This window comes from Quercus lobata, chromosome 5 (assembly GCF_001633185.2).
Source record: "Quercus lobata isolate SW786 chromosome 5, ValleyOak3.0 Primary Assembly, whole genome shotgun sequence".
NCBI classification, from domain to species: domain Eukaryota; kingdom Viridiplantae; phylum Streptophyta; class Magnoliopsida; order Fagales; family Fagaceae; genus Quercus; species Quercus lobata.
The window spans coordinates 69,851,616-69,872,552 of NC_044908.1; the positions used below are offsets into that span (position 1 = coordinate 69,851,616).

The following is a 20,937-nucleotide window of genomic DNA, read 5'->3' on the forward strand; positions in this document are numbered from 1 at the left end:
AGAATGAACCAAATTGCTGTTTTTCAGTTGACAGTGATCCCTTACTCTGAATCCACAGTTTGTATTGTTTATCGACATGGTCTAGGCAACCACACCAGTAACACATATTAGGAAGCCTCTCATACTGAAAGCGAACCCATGATTTTTCACCATTCTCAAGTGTAATCACCCTCCCTCTACACAAAGGGAGAGATATGTCAATATTTACTCGAACTTGAAAGAAATTTCCACCATCATCCTCAGTGGACTCAGGGGACCTGAGAACCTCCCCAACCATGTCACATAGACTTTCCGCCACCATTCTCGACATGAAGTTGAGAGGGATATCGTGCACTTGAACCTAGAACCAAGCTTTATCAAAGATCAAATCTTTAACTTGTGAACCTTCCTCGTATCTTTTTAGGACCACAAGGTGTTTGTCAAAAGTCCAAGGTTGGTTTTGAAGGATCCTTTCCACATCTTGGACATTATCAAACTCAAATAGGACTATATGGTTGCCCAGATTGCGAATCTTGAAACCATTTTGTGACCTCCATAACTACTTGAAGGTGCGAACCACGGCCTCCATTACTAGAAAACGAGAGGTGAGAAATTTTGCCGCCACAACAAATGCTCTAGACTTTTGGATCCGTGGGAGAACAAAGCCAGAATTTTCCTTCTCCGAGAGCGAAAACTTACTCCAATCTTTTTTCAAGTCTTCCATGAGGAGAAAAACATTTGAAAAGAAGACTGATGAGAAGGAGGAACAGAGATTAGAAAAGAGAAAGAAGAAATTAGTGTTTCCCAAACCCCAAAACAAAGTAACCCACCAGTCTTGAGATACCCCTTTGGAGGCTCAAGAGGATAGAGAGATCAGACTGAACAAATACAACAAGACAAGAAACACAAATCTCCTTCTCAGAAGGGACAAGAACTACTATTGCCTAAAGAAAAGGGAAAAAACCCTTCTCTCTTTACGGCAGAGAGACTTACAGTTAAAATATGTTATTTGAAATATGATATTAAGCACATGTTTTGTGTTATGAATATTTTAAACACATGTTTTTACAACAAATTTTAAACCACAATTTTCACATTCTTTCAACTCCACTACCAAGCGGGCGCTAAAGCAATTGCCTTCCAAATAAAGCTGCTTGTGTGGAATGTATATTGTGTGTACATGTTACTCATACTCACAATGTGCGGGTCTTTTTAGCCACCTGTGGCCATATATAACGAAATATATAACTTGGCGTCACTTACAAACGAAATACATAACTTATGAATTTATTCTTTGCCATTTAATTACGGAATTGTAAACCAGTTATCAAACCAATGGGATTTTAAGAGTAGAAGCTATTACAGAGAAAATAGAAAGGGATCTAGAGTCTCGAAGGAGTCCCTCCTGCCACCACCAGAGTTTCTCCTGTTATATAAGAAGCATCATCAGATGCCAAAAAGGCAGTAGCAGCAGCCATGTCTTGAGTGGTACCAAGCCTGTTAAGCATAGTCCTCCCCTCGACCTCCTTCCTCTGCGATAAATTAAACACATATTTGGTTAATTGCAAAGGTCAATGTTCAACATATTCTTAAGTGGGCAAGGTCGGACATGGACTGCAACTTAGGATGGATTTATACTTACAAGGGCATCATTTTCTGTAATGAATGAGGCAAAGTGTGTTGGTACAAAACCGGGAGCAACACAGTTCACACGTGTATTTGGAGCCATCTCAGCTGCAAGTGCCTAGATGATGATTGAGAAAGAATTAAAACAAGGAAAGAAGCTTTCCATGATTTGCTTGAATACACGACTAATATAAAACATGGATATGGGAGCCAAGTCATACCTTGGTAAGTCCAAGAAGGGCTGTCTTAGTCACCCCATACATAGCCATGGAAGCTGGTGGGTGGTAGCCAGCAATAGAGGAAACAATGACCACAGAAGAACCCTTGGACATATGAGGACCTGCATCCTGTAAATTTAATGATGTGAGACTCAAAAATTAACAAATCATACTAGCAATGTCAGCACACTAAAGACTATAAGGAGAATCTACCGTGGAAAAGGTTATCAAGGCCACTAATTACAGTATACCACAGACATAGTATCTATAATGACTATCTTCACTTCAAAAAAAAAAAAAAATAAAGGAAAAAAGAAAGAAAGAAAGAAAAAGACACAGTATCCATAGAAAAAAAAAATTAAGTAGACCCTATACCATAAAGAATTACAGACATTCTTCCATTCTTATAATTTTCTCTTAAAATGAAAAACCTTTGCTAAAAGAAATTACCTTTAAGATAAGTATGGAGGATTTGACATTTATGTCCCACAGCTTATCCAGGACAGATTCTTGAGTTTGCAAAATGCTATCAACAGATGGATTAGTAGCAGCATTGGATACGACCACATCTATTTTACCATATTTCTGCAGATGAACAATTAAGTTAAGATTATATTTTACACATTCAAGTGTTAGCAAAGACTGACACTCTTAATAATACATGAATCCATACCATTAAAGGTAAGTAGACTGTTTGTAAATGAACCAAGCTGTTTATAAATAACTTGGACTTGGCTTGTTAAAAAGCTTATTCATGTTTTTTTGTTTTTAAATAAGCCAAACTTGAGCCTTAGTTTTAGGCTTGTTTAATAAACAAGCCAAGCACAAGCAAAAAAAAAAGTTCCTGAACAAGCTTGTGAACATTAGGGCTCCATACAAAACAAGTTGAGCTTAGGCTTGTTTGTGGTCTTGGTAATAAGCATAATATGAGCTTGACAATTAAACCCAAATCTTACTAAGACTTTAAGTAATTGGAAATTGGGACCACTCGTCCAAACCAAATAGGCTTGATAATAAACTTGATATAGGCTTGATAATGTACTTATGTTGGATCTCAACCTCAAAAACTTAATATTGAGCTAAAGTTTAAGATGGATATTAAGCTCAAGCTTGGCTTGATTAATGACTCAATCCAAGTTCAAGCTTTTAGACTTTTTGATGAGCTTGAGCTCAAGCATCATTTATCAAGCTTGAGCCAAGCTTGAAAATTTTACATTTGTTGTCAAGCCCAGCTTGAACAGTCACTACTCAACCAAGCTTAACTCGTTTACAGCCTTAAGTAGACACATAAAGTGAACACAGAGGAACCTAGAAACTAGAAAGCAACAATTATAATATCTCATGTATATTAGGGAATGTTTGAATGCCATGATCATTGTGGGAATAACTGTTCATTTGAAAAAGTAATCATCATCTTTGACAGAAAATTAGATTAAAGCTTTCATTAATGGAGTTCTATTAATTACTAACTTTTAGAATGACATAGATTCCATTATCTAATGATGGTGAGACCAAAAGGGATTGCCAAAATCAACTGGGACCACCTGTTGGCTTGTCTGACTTCCATAGCAAAAACAATATGCAAAAGATGAGCCTTTCCCCTCTCTCTATTAAATCTAAACTCACACTTTCTATACATTAATTTACTTTTCTAGTGCCATTCATATAAAAATCAATTATTCAACTTCATTTCTCACCTGAATAGTCTTGTCTATAAGGTTCTTCCTTTGTTGTGCATTTGACACATGACAAACAACACCCAACACCTCGATTCCTCGTGATTTGAGTTTTTCAACCGCCTCATCTACATTTTTCTGTAACAATTTCACCATGTGCAAGTAAATCAACATCATATATCTACATAACAAACAACATGAGACTTATCAGTTTATAAAAGCAAATCCTTCTTTTTAACACGCACACATGCATTAAACTGGAGTTGACAGAAAGTCCAACTTGAAGGCATTTCAAGCATAATCAGATACAAAAAGTCAACAACAACAAACAAAGCCTTGGTCCCAAAATTTTGGGGTTGGCTTCAAGCAAATCAGATACGATCCCCAAAAAAAAAAAATTTAAACAAATCCATGACTCCACCTACAATCATTCACTCAACAGAAGACCATATCAAATATGAATTTAATTCAATAACCCTACTTGAATTCAGCTATAACCTCTCAACTCTGCACACAACAAAACCTGATACTAAGTTCTAACATTAGGATTAGATGAAATCGAAATTTCATTTCCTCAAAACCAAAACAACATGAAATTCAGAGTTGCATGTCCTTTTCATCTCAGTTTCCAAAGCAATCAACCATAAAAGTAGTAGAAAAAGAAACCAACTTTAGCTAGAGATGAGAAACCCCATGTGAATTAAAGCCTATCTATCCCAATATATGAATGAAAAATCGAAAATTGAGGGACACCCACATACCTGTTTGCGAGAAGAGACGACAACAGAGGCACCTTCCAAGCCGAACCTCTCAGCAATGGTGAAGCCAATGCCCTGAGTGGAAGCAGTCACAATGGCAACCTTGCCTTCAAATCTCTTGGCAATCTTTGTCCCCTCCATTTTGTTTGGCTTCCTGATCTATGTAATGTAATCGAGTAAATTATTGAACCGAGCTTTGATTTTATAAGCAACAACGTTAGGGTGCACAGTACCTTACGTCTTTTTGTTTGACTTCTCATGTTCGCAATTTAGTTTCGACGAGAACAAAGGAATGGATATATACCACAATCATTTTCCAGAGTATGGGCCCTAGCCCCGACAATTAATTCCAATCATACATAGTACTTATCTTGTAGTCAAGTTAAATTTTTTTTTTTTATATTATTTTTTTATGAGCTTGGTCTCTTGAAAATATAGTCTAAAAAAAATTAGTGTTTTAGGAACTTCAAAAAATTTATAATATCTCGTAAAAAGAAAAGAGAAAAAGAGAAATAACACTGTCAACATTCTCTTGTACCAAATTAAAAGTAGCAGATTGTTACGAGTTATTATTAGTTGGTAAAAAAAATAATTTTAATGGTAAGTTTAAATTAGAATTAATAATAACTTACTACGTATGTGTGTTTGACTCTAAATTAAAAAGTCAACTTATTTTACTACTTCGCTTATTTTTGCTATTATTTATGGGTCATATTGCATTTTTTAGTACTATTTATGGGTTCTACTGTACTATTTCAGCTAACTTTTACCTTTATCTATAGTATTTTTAACAAACAATTTTCAGTTTCAGTAAAATAAGCAGATCTCAAACAGAACCTACATTTGATTTGTTATAAAAATGTTATAAAAATATTGTGGATGTAGTACTTTTCTAAAATAAATAATAGTGTTATAAATAGATTGTTGTGCAAATTTGATAGATACATAAAATTTTAATATATGGTGTGCATTTTATAATAATTTATTTTTATCACCGTGCGACAATATTGATTGGTTTTTTTTTTTTTTTTTGTATTAGCAAAGGTTCTAACCACATATATTTCATTTGATCATAACTGACTTTATTTGTTAAGCTAATTGGAGCTCATGATAATTTTTTAGTTATTAAATTTATTGTTTTTGTGAAAATTATATATGAAAAAAATTTATTGGTTCTAATACAATAAGAAATAATTTTTATTTTTACAGAAAATATAAGAGATGAGACATAATTTTAAATAACCTGATACTATATATATATATATATATTTAAAACTATTAAGTACTAAATTTTTATTGGGTCTTTTATTGGAAAGAAGTTGAATTCTCTTCCCAATTATGGTAAGGGAAAAGCCACTAACATTTAGGATGCAGGTGATTTGTATAATAACCTTCTAAAATATATATATATATATATATATATATAATGATGCTTCAAAAATGAAAAATAATAAATATGACAATTACTTTATTTGATTAGTGTAATATCAATTTCTATATCTTATGTAATAAAATTTATAATCCCTTCTATATACACACATATTCTTCTTCCATATTTTATATAATTCTCTATATTTTTATCTATATATAATACAAAATCAAAGTTTTTTGTTGAACTATAATGTTTTTATTTTATTTTTAGAATCAACTTCTTCTAATGTTGTTGCGTAAACTTTTGAAAGTTCATATTTTTCACATCATTATTCTAATATATATATATATATATGAGTTGAGTTCAAGTTATATTTAGTATAACTCTAAATAATGTCACACCACCCAATAACGTATTATAGAATTCATACTTTGAGGATCCTACCGTTAAATTACATGTTTTATATGTTCTTAACATGTATGCTAATTTTCATGCTAATCAAATGTAATTTACTAATTGATCCATAAACTCATATTTTAGACAGTATTTTAAACTACAAAAACTCGAATTTAAACAATTTTTTGATGACATTACCATTGATCTTTGATTATTTTTAAATTTTGTAAACATAGAGAATATACGAATAATGTAAACTAATGGTAGATTTGTCAAAATTCAAATTCAATTAAAAAATATTAAGTAGTGTAACATTACTTAAAATTACACCAAGTGTAACTTGAACTGAACCCTCTCTCTCTCTCTCTCTCTCTCTCTTTATATATACACATATATAATTTTATATTTATTTTTCCCATTAGAATGCCACATCGTATTTTTCTTAAAATGGTAGAATGAATGATTCCATTAACAAACAAATTCATAATAAATTTCAATATATAACTATTATCAAATTCATTTTTTTTTAAATTTTAATTTGGAACAATTTTCTTTATAATCATAATATATATATATATTAAAAAATTATGTATCATATATAAATATTTTTTTGTTAAAATTTCCAGTATATGGAACGGATTTTTGAGTCCACATATTTATAATTTTGTTTGTGTATCTAATTTTTTTTTTTTTTAATTTTTTTAAGATATAGTATGATTTGAACATATAATGTCTACTTCATGATTATTACTCTTTATCATCATGTTTTTTTGGATAGAAATCAACATGTCAAGACACTAATTATTATTATTATTATTTTTAATTAGTTTTTAGTGTAAACATGATTCTACTCCAAGTCTCTTATTCAAGGATAATATACTTTACCAATTGAACCAACTAAAATTATGGAGTGTGTTATCTTTGGATTAAGTCATATCTATTATATGATAATTGCTCTTTATCATAATTCCAAGACACTAATTGGTTTATGGTAATGGGGTTTAAACCTGTTTCCCTTTTTCTTTCTTATTCATACTTTCTCCTAGATCCTAGGAGGAAGGTGCTTGGGGCATACACAACATTCTGTGAGAGATGATGTAATGGACAATTTATTGCAGACCTAGTATCAGAATCTCCAAGTCAATCCAAAGCGGCAAAGTAAAGCCCTTTGGACGAATCAACCCCACCCATAAACAGAGAAGAGTGAAAAAGGTAAAGCAATGGAATCTATGGATGAAGATAAGGAACAGAGAAGAGTGAAAAAGGTAAAGCAATGGAATCTATGGATGAAGATAAGGACTTCATAGCATGTCGGGAAAACACCAAATTTGCCAAAGAAATGGTGTTGGCATTTCCATCCGCTTCACTAGAACAAGTCATGACACTTGAGTCCAGAGACACTACGTTGTTCAACAGGGTTGATAACGGTTGGCTTCAGGCCTTTTCTGCTCATCCCCGGATGGGAGATTGGACCTATTCTTTCCAATCCCACCACCACCACAGGTGAAAAGAGTGCCCATTTGATTCTTGAATGAGGAAGTAGTTCGTTGCCTGGAAATCGTCTGCAGTAAATGCTGCTTGTATTTGATTCTTTGCTTTGTTTGAATAAAGTTTCTTATTCATCAAAAGTAAAAAGGAAAAAAAAAAAAATTTCTTGCTTTTTAATTGTTACATTGGAAACAAGTATTAAACTGAAGGGTTTCTATGAGTAGAACGGTGGAAGACAACACATAGCCATATAGAAAGGGATCTAGAGTCTAGAAGGCATCCCTCCCGCCACCACTAGAATTTCACCTGTTATATAAGAAGCATCATCAGATGCCAAAAATGCAGTGGCAGCAGCCATGTCTTGTGTGGTACCAAGCCTGTTAAGTAAAGTCCTCTGCTCAATCTCCTTCCTCTACAATAAATAAAACCAATATTCAGTTCATTGCAGAGGTCAATGCAGCAATGCTCAAAATCTTGTGAAATGGGCAAGGTCAGTCACGCAATTAAAGGATGGACTTATACTTACAATAGCATCATTTGTTGTAAGGAATGCGGCAAAGCTTGTTGGTACAAAACCAGGAGCAACACAGTTTACGCGCGTATTTGGTGCCATTTCAGCTGCAAGGGCCTGAAGGAAACAAGGAAAGAAGATATCCATGATTTGTGAAATTCTTGAACATAGAACTAATAATGAACCAAGTTATACCTTTGTAAGCCCAAGAAGGGCTGTTTTAGTCACCCCATACATAGCCATGGTAGCTGGTGGTTGGTAGGCGGTAAAAGAGGAAATAATAACCACTGAAGAACCCTTCTGCAAGTGAGGAGCTGCATCCTATAAAAATAATGTAGTGAGTATCAAACGTTACAAATCATACTAATAGTGCCAGCTCATGAAGACTGCAAAGAGAAGATCTACCAACTATGAGACAATAATGAAAAGATTATAAAGGCCAACAATTACTGTACACCACTAAAAGCATCCAAAAGAACAAAAAATAGGTAAGACACTTAAACATATTATAAAACTAGTATTGATGCCCATGCATGCCCCACAATGGCATTATTCAATTACAATGAAGAATCTTCCAAAGAAATTACCTGTAAAATAAGTATGGATGATTTGACATTTATCTCCCATAGCTTATCCAGGACAGATTCTTGAGTTTGCAAAATGTCATCAATTGAAGGATTAGCAGCTGCGTTCGATACAACCACATCTATTTTCCCATATTTCTGCAAATGAAATTTTAAGTTAAAATTATCTAATAGAACCACATTCAACATTAGTAAAAGCATGTTCTTACTTAAAACATAAATCCATTCCCTTCAAAAATAATATAGACACATAGATAGAAATAAAGACTGAAGAACCAGGAAAGCAACAATCAGAATTAAACATGTATGTTAAGATATGGCTAAATGCCAAGCAAATTACTGCCTTTTAACATGATACAGCCTCCCCATTACTTACTAATCACGAGATAAAGGGATTGAGTAAATCAACTGAGTCCAGCTGTTGAACTTACTGATTTCCATTATTCCATAGCATGAACCATATGCAAAACCTTATAAACTCACTTTCTAAAGTTCCTTCATTCATTTACTTTTTCTAGGGTCATTCACATAAAGGTCAACTATTCAACTTCATTTCTCACCTGAACAGTCTTGTCTATGAGGTTCTTCCTTTGTTGTTTATTTGACACATGACAAACGACACCCAACACTTCGATTCCTTGAGCTTTGAGTTTTTCAACTGCCTCATCTACATTGTTCTGTATCAATTTCACAACACAAAGGTAAACAAGTAAATCAACATCATATATCTGCTTAAAAAACAACATGAGACTTATCCACTTATAAAAGCAACTAAGAAAAAAAAAATCCAAATTCCTCTTTCATAATCAAACCATGACATTCTATTTCTTCTTTCCTTCCTCTTTTTTCTTTTCCACAAGTTTCTCAGCAACCAACCAGAGCGTACAAGGAATCAAATATGAGTTAAATTCAATAACCCCGGTTGAATTCAGCTCCTAAATTATCCACCAAACCAAACCAGATGCTAACTTTATGCGTAGCTGAGATAAAAATTCATTTCCTCAAAACCAAAACAACATAAAACTCAGAAATTTCAGATCAATGACAATGAAACATAAGGGTAGAAAAAGAGACACCAAGTTTGGCTAGAGTTGAGAAACCCCAGATGAATTAAAGCGTAGAAACCTAAAAATATGAATGAAAAATCGAAAATTGAGGGGTGACCCACGACCACCAACCTGTTTGCGAGAAGAGACGACGACAGAGGCACCTTCCAAGCCAAGACGCTCGGCAATGGAGAAGCCGATGCCCTGAGTCGAAGCTGTGACAATGGCCACTTTGCCTTCGTATCTCTTGCCAAACTTCGACTTGTCCATTTTGCTTGACTTCCTGATCTACGCATTCGTATTGTATATATATATATATATATATATATATATATATATGGGACCGAGTTTTTTTTTTTTGGAAAAAAGATATGAGGACATACCGACGGATCTTTACAAGTTGTGAGTTGATGCGCGTTTAAGGTACTATGACTTGCCCCACGGGCCACCACGCACCCTACTTTGAGTTGCACTACTACGCATTTTGGTCGTATAAATATTAGTGAGATGTGGGAGATAATGGTGGGAATTCAAGTTTTCGGTGTAAAATTGATTGATGTCTTGGTTTGATGAAAAAGAATTATCATCAGAAATGAATGTTATAGGATAAAATTTTCTCTAAAAAAAAAAGGTAAAGAGTTTCACACTTATATACTTTTAGATTAAAGTAAAGTAAAATTTTTATCTTGTTTAAAAAAAAAGAAGAAGATAATTTGAGTTGTGACACTTTTTTTCTCGACTTTTAGAGAGAAACATTTGAACTCATTTGTTTCTATTTAACATTAGTTTTGACTGTTAGATTGCATTATTTTATTATATTTGCAAAATTTTAAAAAAATTAATAACTATATTATCAATTAAATATTTAAAATTTCAAGTTTTTGTAATCATAAATCATACATAAAAAAAAAAGGTTTATATATCAAATAATAAATAACATTCAATTGGAAAAAAATTTAACATATGTGTTAAGAACATAAAAAATGTGCAATCCTTGCCTCCCTTTTTTTCCTTTTTTTGATTTCCTAAAACTGTGGCATGGAGCTTTGTTTTGCTTTTCTTCTTTTCTTTTCTTTTTTTGTTTAATTAGACATGATTTTTTTTTTTTTGGACATGATTTTTTTTTTCAATAAATTTAGGTGATTTTTTTTTTGGGGTTGCTTGTCACTTTTTTATTTTAATTGTGCATCATTTTATAAAAAAGGGTATATGAGTAAATTTATAAAACTCACTTTTTCCATCTCTCCACTTTTTCACTCCCAACCAAACAAAAATGAGGGAAAATAAAATCTTTTCTATCATCATGTTTTTTTGCTAGAAATCAACATATCAAGACACTAATTATTATTATTATTATTTTAATTAGTTTTTAGTGTAAGCATTATTCAAGGATAATATACTTTACCAATTGAATCAACTAAAATTATGGAATGTGTTATCTTTGGATTAGGTCATATCTATTCTATGATAATTTTTTTTTTTTTATCATAATTCCAGGACCCTGATTGGCTTATGGTAAGGGGGTTTAAACCTGTTTCCCTTTTCCTTTCTTATTCATACTTTCTCCTAGATCCCAGGAGGAAGGTGCTTGGGGCATACACAACATTCTGTGAGAGATGATGTGATGGATAATTATTGCAGACCTAGTATTAGAATCTCCAAGTCAATCCAAAGCGGCAAAGTAAAGCCCTTTGGACGAATCAACCCCACCCAGAAACAGAGAAGAGTGAAAAAGGTAAAGCAATGGAATCTATGGACTAGGTTGCACGGACACGCCATTTTTGGCGTCGTGTCCGCGTTCGACACGTGTCGGACACCGGAATGGGGACGACGCGCCAGATTCCGGTGTCCGGCAGTGTCCCTTTTCTTTTTCTTTTTTTCGCTTCTTTGACACGGCTCCAACACGGCGCCGACGCAGCTCCGACATGGCATCGACGCGGTTCCGACACCTCCAACACGCCACCAGTGAAAAAAAAAAGAAAAAAATCACAGATTTTGACCGGAACTTACCAATGCCGTTGATTTTGTGATAACCCTAAAATAATATAGCAAGTTTAGAGTCTCTTATACTGAAAGTTGAAACCACATCTCAAGATCTTCTCAACCCACCCTCCCTCTGTCGCTGCCGCTGCCGCTGCCCTCTGTCCCTCATCGGAGTTAGATCGGACCGATCGGCGAGCTCCGACGTCGACGCCGTGCCATCTGTCCTCTGTCCCTTCCGATCTCTCTTGGCGCGGACCGATCTCTTCTCTGTTCTCTCTGTCTTTTTTTTTTTTTTTTTTTCTTTCTTTCTTTCCGATGTTTAACTTGAGTCTACTGTTACTTAGACAATGTATAACGCGTTTTGCTTTTGCTTTTGCTTTTGTTTTTGTTTTGTGTTTTTTTTTTTGTTTTTATTGCTGCTGTGGCGTGTGGCGTGTGGCCTGTGTGCCCTCCGTCGTTTTTTTTTTTTTTAATATATATATATATATTTTTTTTTAATATTAGTTATAACTTATAAAATTTTTTTTTTGTGTGTCCTGCTATAGTTTTATTTATTTATTAAAGTTAAATATTGTAGGTAATTTTACTAAAATGAATACTGAAAGTGCTTGAAAATTTTGTGTATTATTGTAGTATTTTGGGTGTTAGTTTACTTATTTGTAGTTCTTACATAATTTATATTCTAAACATAAATGTATTTTGTCTAAAAATATTAAAAAATATACCTAAATATAAAATTTAATTAATTATTTAACCGCCGTGTCCCCGCCGTGTCGTGTCCTTATTTTTCAAAAATTGTCGTATCCCCGTGTCCGTGTCCGTGTCATGTCCGTGTCCGTGTCCGTGTCCGTGTCCGTGCAACATAGTCTATGGATGAAGATAAGGACTTCATAGCAAGTCGGGAAAACACCAAATTTGCCAAATAAATGGTGTTGGCATTTCCATCCGCTTCACTAGAACAAGTCATGACACTTGTCCAGAGACAATACGTTGTTCAACAGGGTTGATAACGGTTGGCTTAAGGCCTTTTCTGCTCATCCCCGAATGGGAGATTGGACCTCTTCTTTCCAATCCCACCACCATCACAGGTGAAAAGAGTGCCCATTTGATTCTTGAATGAGGAAGTAGTTCGTTGCCTGAAAATCGTCTGCAGTAAATGCTGCTTGTATTTGATTCTTTGCTTTGTTTGAATAAAGTTTCTTATTCATCAAAAGTAAGGGGAAAAAAAAAAATTCTTGCTTTTTAATTGTTACATTGGAAACAAGTATTAAACTGAAGGGTTTCAATGAGTAGAACGGTAGAAGACAACACATAGCCATATAGAAAGGGATCTAGAGTCTAGAAGGCAACCCTCCCGCCACCACTAGAATTTCTCCTGTTATATAAGAAGCATCATCAGATGCCAACAAGGCAGCGGCAGCAGCCATGTCTTGTGTGGTACCAAGCCTGTTAAGTAAAGTCCTCTGCTCAATCTTCTTCATCTATATCAGACAACAAAGAAGAAAAGAGCAGAGAATAAGAAGAATGAGAAGAGGAGTAAAACGACACTGGAAATAAGCTAAGCTACAAGTCTACTTAGAAGAGCAGCTAAACGGCATGTAGTCCTGTTGATTATTTAACTCAGCTTATGTCACACGTATTGTAACTAACTCTCACACGTGCTGTAACTGACTCCATAGCTCCTTCTCCCATTTCTGTTATTCTTTCAGTTATTCCGTTGCTCTCTGTTTTGGGCATTTGATTTCAGAGATGTATATAAGCTTGATGTATGTACAGATTCATTAATACAAGAATTAGAGAAAGTTTCTTATCTCTTCTCTCAATTTCTCTCTCTGTTCTTCCTGTGTATTCACACGTTTGTTTCTTTTCTATTCTGTTATATGGTATCAGAGCTCGAGCCTTCTTCAATGGCGTCGAATACTCAAGCTACTCAGGCTACTCAAGCTACTCAAGCTGCTCAGGCTACTCAGATTTTCTCATCTCAACGAGAACTGACTCCGATGGAGGATCCACGAAGTCCATTTTTCTTGCATCATGGTGAAACACCAGGTGCGATTCTGGTTACTCAACCATTAACAGAGGATAATTATCCTATGTGGTCCAGAGCAATGAGAATGGCTTTGGATGCCAAGAGTAAGCTTGGATTTATTGATGGTACTGTTAATGCATCAATGGCGATCACACCGTTAGAGAAGCAAGCCTGGTCCAAATGCAATTCAATGATCTCCTCTTGGATCTTGAATTCCGTTTCTCCCAACCTCACTGCCAGTGTAATCTACAGAGACACTGCATTCGAAGTGTGGAATACTCTCAAGAAACGATTTTCTCAAGCAAATGGACCTAGGATCTCTCAACTTCAGAAACAAATCTCCACTATGATGCAAGGTGCTGCTACTGTCACTGGTTTCTTCACTGATCTTCAAGCTGCCTGGGATCAATTATTGAATTTCAGGCCTTCACCTTGTTGTTCATGTGGAAAGTGCACCTGTGGTGTGAATGATAAGATCACAACCTTTCAGCATCAAGATTCTCTCATGCAATTCTTGAACGGGTTGAATGATTCCTATTCTCAAGTGAAAACACAAATACTCATGATGGAGCCTAGTCCTTCCATTGATAAGGCATTTTCTCTGGTGATTCAAGAGGAAAGGCAAAGGTATTCAGGATTTTCTGCTGGTCCTTCTGTTGAATCAACTGCCCTTGCAGTCAACAAGAATCAAGGATTCAATCAAGGGATTTCATATCCAGGATACAACAAGAACACTAAAGGAATCAATGCAAAAGGGAGGCCTGTATGTAGTCACTGTGGCAAGCTTGGACATGTTGTAGAAAAATGCTACAAATTGGTAGGATATCCTCCAGGTTACAAGCAGAAGGGCAGAGTGGCCATGGCTAATCAGGTCTTGACTGAAGATGATTAAGGAATTTCCAACAATTCTGGCAATCAACAGGTCAATTCATTTCCCTTTACTTCAGAGCAATATCAACAGTTAATCTCAATGCTCAGCTCTCATCATGCATCCACATCTGGTGCTGCCAATGATGCATTGCACTCAGCTAATTCTGCTCTTTCAGGTAATGTGTGTAATACTTGGTCAGATTGTGTTTCCTTAGACTTGCAACATTCAGTTTTTGCTGTTAATCCTGTCAATAAGAATGCCTATGGTACTGATATTTGGATCCTTGATACCGGAGCCACAGACCACATAGTGCATTCCTTATCTTTGTTTACACACATCACTAGCTCCATTTCCACATTTGTTCAATTACCTAATGGTGAAAGGGTCACAGTTACACATGTAGGTACAATTCAGGTTACTTCAACTTTAAAACTTGAAAATGTGCTATGTGTTCCCTCTTTCACCTTCAACCTGATTTCTGTTAGCCAATTAACCAAAACACTTTCATGTTGTTTCATTTTTCTGTCAAAATTTTGCTTTATACAGGACCTTACTTGTTGGAAAACGATTGGAGTGGGTGAATTACATGACAATCTGTATCTGCTGCACACTGCATCTTCTTGCAAATCTGTTTCAGAAGTTTCTTCAACTCTTGAGTCTGTTTTGCATTCTTTTGTCAATTCTGTATCTGGTTCAATTCCTAGAGTTAGCAAGTCTTATCTTTGGCACATGAGGTTAGGACATGCCTCTGATAATAAGTTTCAGGCCTTACACAGTCATATACCTGATGTACAAAATTTCCATAGCAATAAAAATTGTGTTCTTTGTCCAATTGCAAAACAAAAGAGACTTCCATTTCCCTTTCTTAATCATGTTTCAAATGCTGCTTTTGATTTGATCCATTGTGATGTTTGGGGACCATTTGCCAAGCTCACTCATGATGGATTCAGATTCTTTCTTACTATTGTGGATGATGCCACAAGATCCACTTGGAGTTATCTTATGAAATCAAAAGCTGAGACTAGACCTTTGCTGATTTCTTTCTATAACATGATCAACACTCAATTTCATACAAATATCAAGACCATTAGAACTGATAATGCCCCTGAATTTTTCTTAAAAGACTTTTATGCCAGCAAGGGTATTATTCACCAACATTCATGTGTTGCCACTCCACAACAAAATTCAGTTGTGGAGAGGAAACACCAGCACATTTTAAGCATTGCAAGGACATTAAAATTTCAATCTAATGTTCCTATTTGCTATTGGGGTGACTGTGTATTGACTGCTGCATATATAATCAATAGGCTACCCTCCAAACTTCTAAACCAGAAAACTCCCTTTGAAAAACTCTATGGAAAGCCTCCTTCCTTTCTTCATCTAAAGGTTTTTGGCTGTCTTTGCTTTGCCTCTACCTTATCCCATAACAGATCCAAATTTGACCCTAGATCATCCCCTTGTGTCTTCCTTGGTTACCCGTTTGGAGTTAAGGGTTACAAACTTCTTGATTTGACTACCAAGAGGATTTTCATATCCAGAGATGTTCATTTCCTTGAGACTGTTTTTCCTTTCATTTCACAGCCTCATTCTTATTCTCCAAACACTAATATCCCTTTATCTCATCTTTTTCCTTCAGTGGCTGAACCATCTACCTCTTTCTTTGATTTTGAAACCTCTGGCACCTTTTCTTATGTCCCACAGGTTCCTCTCACTGATGCTATTCCCAATCATGATATTCCTTTAGCTCCTTTACCTACTGATATCTCAGTTTTAGCTCCTGCTGATTCACTTGTTCCCAATACTGCTAACTTACCTGTTGAAGATTCTGCAGAATTACATGTTACAAATTCTGCGGATCCTTCATCTTCCCAATCTATCCAACCTATCATTTCTCCCACTCTTCCATCCTCTATTCCCTTAAGAAAGTCATCCAGACTCTCCAAACCACCTGCATACTTAACAGATTTCAAATGCAGCACAGTTGTTACTGATAATCCACCTTCCCTTTCTGCCAACAAGTCAGGTATCCTCTTTCCCTTGTCTCATTATCTTACTTCTTCAAAATTATCCTCCAATTATGCACATTTCTGCTCCCTCATCTCTGCCATACCTGAACCTACATCTTACCATGAGGCAATCAAAGATTCTAATTGGCAGGATGCTATGGCATCTGAAATTGCTGCTTTGGAGGCTAATCAAACCTGGTCCATTACACCTTTACCTCCTCATAAAAGGGCTATTGGGTGCAAATGGGTCTATAGAGTCAAATACAATGCTGATGGCTCCTTGGACAGATACAAAGCCAGGCTTGTTGCCAAAGGTTTCACTCAACAAGCTGGCTTAGACTTCACTGATACTTTCTCACCTGTTGCTAAGCTCACTACTGTCAAAACTCTTCTTGCCATTTCTGCTGTGGGAGGTTGGCATTTGGTTCAACTTGATGTGAACAATGCCTTTCTAAATGGTGATCTCCATGAAGAAGTTTATATGCAGTTACCTCAGGGATTTCACAGCAAGGGGGAGAACCTAGTTTGCAAGCTTAACAAGTCTTTGTATGGTCTCAAGCAAGCATCAAGACAGTGGTACTCCAAGTTCTCTTCAACCATTTTAAAATATGGTTTCAAGCAATCCAAATCAGATTACTCCTTGTTCACTAAGAAGTGCAATCAGACTTTCATAGCATTACTTGTTTATGTTGATGACATTCTGATTGCAAGTAATGATGTTCAAGCAGTCGAAGATCTTAAGACTTCTTTGAATCAGGAATTCAAGTTGAAAGACCTTGGTAATTTGAAATACTTTCTTGGTCTTGAGGTTGCTAGATCAGAGAAAGGAATCTCATTATGTCAAAGGAAGTATGCATTAGGTGTTCTTAAAGATGCTGGGATGACAGGTTGCAAACCCAGCAAAGTACCAATGGAACAAAACTTAAAACTAAGCAAATTTCAAGGAGAATTGTTGACTGATCTGGGTGTTTATAGGAGATTAGTTGGAAGACTGCTTTACCTAACCATAACAAGACCAGATATTACCTATTCAGTTCATAAACTAAGCCAATTCATGGCTAAGCCTAGAAAGCCACATCTTGATGCAGCTTACAAGGTGTTGCAATACATTAAAGGATGTCCTGGCCAAGGCATTCTCCTATCATCAAAATCAGATTTGCATTTGAAGGCTTACACGGATGCAGATTGGGCCTCTTGTGTAGATACCAGAAGGTCTACTACTGGATTTTGTGTGTTTTTAGGAGATTCATTGATCTCATGGAAGTCTAAGAAACAATCCATTGTTTCTAGATCCTCAGCTGAAGCTGAATATAGGGCAATGGCCTTAAGTGTTTGTGAAATGACTTGGCTGTTGGCTTTGTTAAAGGATTTTGAAGTTGATCATCCACAACCGGGTATGCTTTTCTGTGATAACCAGGCAGCAATCTATATTGGTGAGAACCCTGTCTTCCATGAACGTACAAAACACATAGAAGTAGACTGCCACTTAGTTAGAGACAAAGTACAAGAAAAGGTGATTCGTTTATTCTTCACTCCCACACATACACAGCTAGCAGATCTCTTTACCAAGGCATTATGCAGTCAGCAGCTGAAGTTCTTAATTTCCAAGATGAATGTATTAAATATACATAATTCTGAGTCTCATCTTGAGGGGGAGTATCAGACAACAAAGAAGAAAAGAGCAGAGAATAAGAAGAATGAGAAGAGGAGTAAAACAACACTGGAAATAAGCTAAGCTACAAGTCTACTTAGAAGAGCAGCTAAACGGCATGTAGTCCTGTTGATTATTTAACTCAGCTTATGTCACACGTATTGTAACTAACTCTCACACGTGCTGTAACTGACTCCATAGCTCCTTCTCCCATTTCTGTTATTCTTTCAGTTATTCCGTTGCTCTCTGTTTTGGGCATTTGATTTCAGAGATGTATATAAGCTTGATGTATGTACAGATTCATTAATACAAGAATTAGAGAAAGTTTCTTATCTCTTCTCTCAATTTCTCTCTCTGTTCTTCCTGTGTATTCACACGTTTGTTTCTTTTCTATTCTGTTATAATCTACAATAAATAAAACCAGTATTCAGTTCATTGCAGAGGTCAATACAGCAATGGTCAATATCTTGTGAAATGGCCAAGGACAGTCACGCAATTAAAGGATGGACTTATACTTACAAAAGCATCATTTGTTCCAAGTAATGCGGCAGACCTTGTTGGTCCAAAACCAGGAGCAACACAGTTTACGCGCGTATTTGGTGCCATTTCAGCTGCAAGGGCCTGAAGGAAACAAGGAAAGAAGATATCCATGATTTGTGAAATTCTTGAATATAGAACTAATAATGAACCAAGTTATACCTTCGTAAGCCCAAGAAGGGCTGTTTTAGTCACCGCATACATAGCTATGGTAGCTGGTGGTTGGTAGGCAGTAAAAGAGGAAATAATAACCACTGAAGAACCCTTCTGCAAGTGAGGAGATGCATCCTATAAAATTAATGGAGTGAGTATCAAACGTTACAAATCATACTAATAGTGCCAGCTCATGTAGACTGCAAAGAGAAGATCTACCAACTATGAGACAATAATGAAAAGGTTGTAAAGGCCAACAATTACTGTACACCACTAACAGTATCCAAAAGAACAAAAAATAGGTAAGACACTTAAACATATTATAAAACTAGTATTGATGCCCATGCATGCCACACAATGGCATTATTCCATTACAATGAAGAATCTTCCAAAGAAATTACCTGTAAAATAAGGATGGACGATTTGACATTTATCTCCCAAAGCTTATACAGGACAGATTCTTGAGTTTGCAAAATGTCATCAAATGAAGGATTAGCAGCTGCGTTCGATACAACCACATCTATTTTCCCATATTTCTGCAAATGAAATTTTAAGTTACAATTATCTAATAGAACCACATTCCACATTAGTAAAAGCAACTTCTTACTTAAAACATAAATCCATTCCCTTCAAAAATAATATAGACACATAGATAGAAATAAAGACTGAAGAACCAGGAAAGCAACAATCACAATTAAACATTTATGTTAAGATATGGCTAAATGCCAAGCAAATTACTGCCTTTTAACATGATACAGCCTCCCCATTACTTACTAATCACGAGATAAAAGGGATCGAGTAAATCAACTGAGTCCAGCTGTTGAACTTTCTGATTTCCATTATTCCATATCATAAACCATATGCAAAACCATATAAACTCACACTTTCTAAAGTTCCTACATTCATTTACTTTTTCTAGGGTCATTCACATTAAGGTCAACTATTCAATTTCATTTCTCACCTGAACAGTCTTGTCTATGAGGTTCTTCCTTTGTTGTTCATTTGACACATGACAAACGACACCCAACACTTCGATTCCTTGAGCTTTGAGTTTTTCAACTGCCTCATCTACATTGTTCTGTATCAATTTCACCACACACAGGTCAACAAGTAAATCAACATCATATATCTGCTTAAAAAACAACATGAGACTTATCCACTTATAAAAGCAACTAAGAAAAAAAAAAAAAAAAAAAAAATCCAAATTCCTCTTTCATAATCAAAACATGACATTCTATTTCTTCTTTCCTTCCTTTCTTTTCTTTTCCACAAGTTTCTCAGCAACCAACCAGAGCGTAGAAGGAATCAAATATGAGTTAAATTCAATAACCCCGGTTGAATTCAGCTCCTACATTATCCACCAAACCAAACCAAACCAGATGCTAACTTTATGTGTAGCTGAGATAAAAATTCATTTCCTCAAAACCAAAACAACATAAAACTCAGAAATTTCAGATCAATGACAATGAAACATAAGAGTAGAAAAAGAGAAACCAAGTTTGGCTAGAATTGAGAAACCCCAGATGAATTAAAGCGAAGAAACCCAAAACCTGTTTGCGAGAAGAGACGACGACAGAGGCACCTTCCAAGCCAAGACGCTCGGCAATGGAGAAGCCGATGCCCTGAGTCGAAGCTGTGACAATGGCCACTTTGCCTTCATATCTCTTGCCAAACTTCGACTTGTCCATTTATTTTGGCGCCCTGATCTACGTATACGTATTGTAATTACTAATCAGTGAAAATATATATATATATATATATATAAAATAAAAGTTGGGTTTAGACGCCGTAGTTGCGTCATGTGGCTTTACCAAATTGCAAAAATTTTAATAAATTTTTAGATTTTAAGAATAGATATATACATATTTTTTGGATAAATATGACAAATTAAGAAATGAAAGAAAATGGTATTACATTTACAACTATAACAGTTTTGTCTATCTAAAATATTATCAACAAAGCCTAAAATCAATAGAATAGAATTACCTAAGGATATAATTTAAATAAAAAAGAGAGATAAAAAAAAGTAAAAGAAAAAAAATCGAATTTTCAT

The 20,937-nt window shown here is 35.3% G+C and overlaps 3 protein-coding genes across 3 annotated transcripts; all 3 read right to left on the reverse strand.

Annotated features, from left to right (window-relative positions):
- Positions 1–1,346: 1,346 nt before the first annotated feature.
- Positions 1,347–4,445, reverse strand: LOC115992349 (tropinone reductase-like 3). Its single transcript, XM_031116530.1, has 6 exons — positions 4,261–4,445; positions 3,521–3,637; positions 2,274–2,408; positions 1,827–1,952; positions 1,622–1,723; positions 1,347–1,511 (listed from the first exon to the last, which is right to left on the reverse strand). Exons 1-6 carry the CDS (start codon positions 4,396–4,398, stop codon positions 1,362–1,364), a joined length of 768 nt encoding a protein of 255 aa, XP_030972390.1. The 5' UTR covers positions 4,399–4,445; the 3' UTR covers positions 1,347–1,361.
- Positions 4,446–7,477: 3,032 nt separating this feature from the next.
- Positions 7,478–10,002, reverse strand: LOC115989230 (tropinone reductase-like 3). Its single transcript, XM_031112898.1, has 6 exons — positions 9,787–10,002; positions 9,169–9,285; positions 8,612–8,746; positions 8,220–8,345; positions 8,040–8,141; positions 7,478–7,925 (listed from the first exon to the last, which is right to left on the reverse strand). Exons 1-6 carry the CDS (start codon positions 9,922–9,924, stop codon positions 7,776–7,778), a joined length of 768 nt encoding a protein of 255 aa, XP_030968758.1. The 5' UTR covers positions 9,925–10,002; the 3' UTR covers positions 7,478–7,775.
- A 2,966-nt stretch (positions 10,003–12,968) lies between these two features.
- On the reverse strand, positions 12,969–20,572 carry LOC115989231 (tropinone reductase-like 3). Its single transcript, XM_031112900.1, has 6 exons — positions 20,435–20,572; positions 19,846–19,962; positions 19,286–19,420; positions 18,894–19,019; positions 18,714–18,815; positions 12,969–13,118 (listed from the first exon to the last, which is right to left on the reverse strand). Exons 1-6 carry the CDS (start codon positions 20,570–20,572, stop codon positions 12,969–12,971), a joined length of 768 nt encoding a protein of 255 aa, XP_030968760.1.
- Between the last annotated feature and the right edge of the window lie 365 nt (positions 20,573–20,937).